The sequence below is a fragment of the Charadrius vociferus genome, unplaced genomic scaffold (genome assembly GCF_000708025.1).
Source record: "Charadrius vociferus isolate BGI_N301 unplaced genomic scaffold, ASM70802v2 scaffold124, whole genome shotgun sequence".
Classification (NCBI taxonomy): domain Eukaryota; kingdom Metazoa; phylum Chordata; class Aves; order Charadriiformes; family Charadriidae; genus Charadrius; species Charadrius vociferus.
In genome coordinates, this window is record NW_009647943.1 from 124,875 (window position 1) to 129,378 (window position 4,504).

Sequence of the window (4,504 nt, forward strand, 5' to 3'; positions counted from 1 at the left end):
GGTTCAGCCTGGAGAAGAGAAGGCTCCGGGGAGACCTTACTGTGGCCTTTCAGTGCCTAAAGGAAGCTCATAAGAAAGATGGGGACAGACTTTTTATCAGGGCCTGTTACAATAGGACAAGAGGTAATGGTTTTAAACTGAAAGACAGTAGATTTAGACTAGATATAAGGAAGAAGTTTTTTACAATGAGGGTGGTGAAACACTGGCGCAGGTTGCCCAGAGAGGTGGTGGCTGCCCCATCCCTGGAAACATTCAAGGTCAGGCAGGACGGGGCTCTGAGCAACCTGGTCTAGTTGGAGGGGTCTCTGCTTATTGCAGGGGGGGTTGGACTAGCTGACCTTTAAAGGTCCCTTCCAACACAAACTATTCTATGATGTTATGGTTCTATGATACGAGAAAGTCAGTCCTCATAGCACAGACTTCAAGCTGGAGCTTCTTGTTAAAACCCTGTTCTCTTGTGCCTGCTAGATGGTTGGGTTTGTGACAGGATCCTAGGCTGACAGAGATCTTTCTGACATTGTGTTTGTGCCCTCTGAACCCCATGGCCACTGTCCAGGTCCTTGTGAGCCACCCATGGTATGGCACAGCATACAATCCATTGGCACCATGATTATGTACTGGCCACTGCAAGTTGCCCATGGGCATGGCGGCAAATGCTCAGCCATGCACAAGTACCCATCTGAAATCACAGTGCCCATGGCAACCCATTGTCACCACACATCCCCTCAGACGCCATACAGGCCCCTCAGCCTGGTGTCACTGTGGGCCACTCACTGCGCTGTGCTGCTGCTGTGGAGAAGCCAGAGCAGCACACCGTATCTCATGAAGGGTGTCCCAACCCCCACTGGGGCATGGGCCCACTGAACCCTGAGCTGCAGCTGCGGGTTTCCTGCTGCAGCCTTGCATCATGGCAGCCAGACAGCACTGTGCTGAGCTGCCCCCACAGGACTGCCTGCACCCTGGCTCTCCCAGGGGGCCTGATGCCACCTCGCAATGAAGCCATGTGCATAGCCTGACTGCAATTCCCCTGTCACCTGGTGTATGCCAAACAGAGTAACCGGCAACCCCAAACTGAGCTCAGGAGTTGGTACTCTGCAGTTCCTGAAACCCAGAGTCAATGGGCAGGCGTACTAAAACCCCAGTCAGGCTCACAGAGGACTTTGTGAAGAGCTGCTGTGCCCAGGGCTCCCCTGCATGCTCTCAGTCCCAGGGATTGCTGCCCTTGAAGGAGCAGCCTTCACACACCTGAAACTGCTCTTCAGAAGTGGGCATTTGATAGCTATGGAGCAGGGCCAAAGCTGCTATGTCCATGAAGGAGGGGCTGATGGGGTGGCACGCTGGCCAATTCTATCTGCTCCCTGAGCCAGCACTCAGGTCTCTGAGCCAGCAGTCACCATGCTCCCACGGGTGCCCAGGTCTCTCACCTGAAGCCTACCTGTATGGCTGCCATTATAGCCTGGGGGTGAAAGCAACCCCAAGTGACTCCCAGGCTGCCCATGGGGCTGCCAGGGCTGTGCCTTGTCCCGTCTGTCTCATTCAGAGCCACGCTTTGTGAGAAAAGCAACTGCTCCAATCTGCCCAGTGGTCTGCCCCCGAGCAGACCGGTGCCACACTGCAGCAGCTCACAACTGAAACCCTGTGCTGACAACACGGCTGGAACAGACCTCACCGAGCCCTTCTCCTCCCTCTTGCTTCTTCACCCAGGTCTTCAGCCAGACCCTGCACGCAGGGACTGTGCTCCCCAGTGTGGGAGGCTGAGACCTGTGAGATCAGCCATGCAGGGAGGTCCCCTCTCCCTGCTGTCCTGGGTAGTATAAGCAGGGCTCTGCTACACCCTGTGTGGCTCTGATACTGGTCTGCATGGCAAGCTGCCATGCTGCTGTGCTGCAGCGAGGCCTGACGGGATCACAGAATCACAAATCTCCCCTGTGATCGTTGTCCCTTTGCATCCCTTCATCTTGTCTCTGCTCAAGCTGTTCTCAGAACACCCTGGACGTGTCCTGGCTGCACCTCCCTTGCACCTTAGTTGCTGTGGCAATGCCACTTCATTTCAATGAGAAACACTTCCCTTGGGCAAAGTGCCCAGAATACAGGATTTTTCCCTTAAAACATGTCTCTCCTTGTGTCCCATTTGTCTGTCTGTGAGACACTGCCCTGCTTTCTCCCAGGGCAACGGGCTGCATGCTGCAATGGGATATGGGGTGCTGGAGCACCACAGTGAGGGAGGCCAAGGGGGGCTGGCACTGTGCTGCTCTCCTGCCCTCTGCCAGCTGCCAAACAGTGTCACACCAACTCCTGTCCTTCAGCTCTGCTGTGACAGCGGGTCGGCGCATGGGCACCAGTCCATGACTGTCCTCAGACATCCCTAGGCATGTCTCCTCTCCAGGGAGGACCCGAGGTGATGTCCACAGGAGCTGTGCAAGAGCTTTGCATTGCAGAGCATACTAAAGTGCCTGCTGTGGACAAGACCAGAGCAGGGGAATGTCACGGGAGCATCCTCAGACCCATACCGTGGCACCTCAGGCTCTGCTTCTTCTGTCCCAGGCGGGAACAACCCTTCAGAAGGCGAACTGCTGCTTACTGCTTTCCTTGTATTTCATCTGGGCCAAGCCAGCCCTGGAGGCAGGGCCTGCTCACAGAATCACAGAATCACATAATTTTCAGAGTTGGAAGGGACCTGTCACCCTCTGTCACCCTAACTGTAAAGAAGACTGTCACCTGGGGTATGCTCTGGCAGTCAAATGGTGCCAGAGAGGCAAGGGAGCACAGCTGGCTCCCAGCCCTTGGGTTGCAGGAGGTGAGGACACAGCTGTTCTCCAAACCATGCCACCATGCTGATCTGTGTTTTCCATTCCTGGATGTATGGCCTGGTTTCAGCTGTGTGCACTGGAACTCATTGTGCAAAGCTGGCAGCAGAGCTCTTACACAGAAGCTAAGCTTGTCCAAGGCCACATAGCTGTCCTAGATGCCTGGTACTGCATCCGTGTTGCCTAACCAGTTCACCTGGTGGTTGCATGTAGATGCTGAAACAGGATGCAAAGAGAGAGAGGCTGTGAAAAAACAGGAATGCAGCCACGGGAGCACGGTTCCTCCTCGTTACATTTGAATGGATGCCTGTAGGAATGCTGCCAGTCATTTTAGTGCATCTTTTTGGATGCCCTCCAGCTCCTTGGGTGGGACAGCAATACCTTGTCATTACAAATGCCCAGGTGCACAGTGGATCAGGGGGATAAGAATGGATGTCTGTCCTCAGACCCTGAGCGGGAGAACTGCTGGCAGCTCCTCCTGTAGGATTTGACCTAGACTAATAGCTGCAGTTAAGTGACTTCAGCTTGGAGCTTGATGAGCCTGTGTAGCAGTATGGGGCTTGACATGGAGCAGTGCTTTTTTAAACTGGCCATGCGTCAGATGGCGTCTCCATAGTGGGAGGACTGTTGCATGCTTTAATGTAAGCAGAAGCTGTCTGTACTGAGCAAGGTGCAGGATTTATCACCCAGGGCAGCTCACTGGCACCGATGAGAAGGCTGTCATTTTGGAGAGGGCTCAGAAGAGCTCAGTGCGTTTGTTCTGTCTATTTGAGAATGGATGGATGAGCAGGGGGATGGACTGAATGCAAGGGAACAAAAGAGAAGGTGAGGGCTGGATGTGCTGGTGCATCACTCACACCCTCTTCACCCACCCCATCCTGCTTTTTCACTTCTGCCAGTTGCTCAGGACTCCAGCAGCCTGGATTTCGAGGCCAGTCCCCGCCTGCGACTTGTGGTCCAGGCAGAGACAGCAGCTTCCTTCGGCTTTATGGCCATAAACCTTAACCTGCAAGATGTGAATGACAACTTGCCACGCTTCCAGCTGCAGAACTACGTAGCATTCATCTGGGAGTCACAGAGCTATGACTCGCCAGTCATCCAGGTATCACTGGTGGCACAAACAGGGACATCTGGGCCCCTGGGCTGCCTCTCCACTGGGGTGAGGGGGTGGGGGCCCGTGCCATGGGCCTGGGGCTGGCACCTGGATAGGTCTAGCCTTGGAGGACTGTGGTTTGCAGGGCTCCACAACTGCACTGCTGAATCTCTCATGTGGCTTTGCAGGTCCTGGCAGATGATCTGGACCAGGGAGCGAATGGGCAGGTGACTTATGCCATCAACCAGTCCCTGCCAATGACAGGCTTGTACCACATTGATCCTCAGACTGGCACTATCACTACTGCTGCCATCCTGGACAGGGAGATCTGGTCACAGACCCGGTGAGTGGAGCCAGACTAACTTGTGCCACAGATACGAGGGGGGCATAGCTGTGGAGCAGCATCCCCAAGGCTGCAGAGGATACTCTGCTACTTGGTGCCACACAAAGCTGTCTCAGCTTTGTCTGTAAAATGTTTTTGCCAAACAGCAGGAACTTGGGCTTAGTGTTAACACAGGGAGCAAATGGTATCAAAGGCATGACAGATGGCCATGAGATGAGCCAGCGCTCTGTTCAGCCTGGTCTCTGAAAATCTGAGATGGGG

At 54.5% G+C, this 4,504-nt stretch overlaps 1 protein-coding gene across 1 annotated transcript in view; it reads left to right on the plus strand.

The window, feature by feature from the left end:
• DCHS1 (dachsous cadherin-related 1) overlaps nt 1-4,504 on the plus strand; it is a 48,600-nt gene that overhangs the window by 38,335 nt on the left and 5,761 nt on the right. Inside the window, exons 15-16 of the mRNA XM_009883237.1 lie at nt 3,715-3,909; nt 4,089-4,243. Of these exons, the coding sequence (XP_009881539.1) occupies nt 3,715-3,909; nt 4,089-4,243 (350 nt within the window). The remainder of the gene's footprint in view (nt 1-3,714; nt 3,910-4,088; nt 4,244-4,504) is intronic.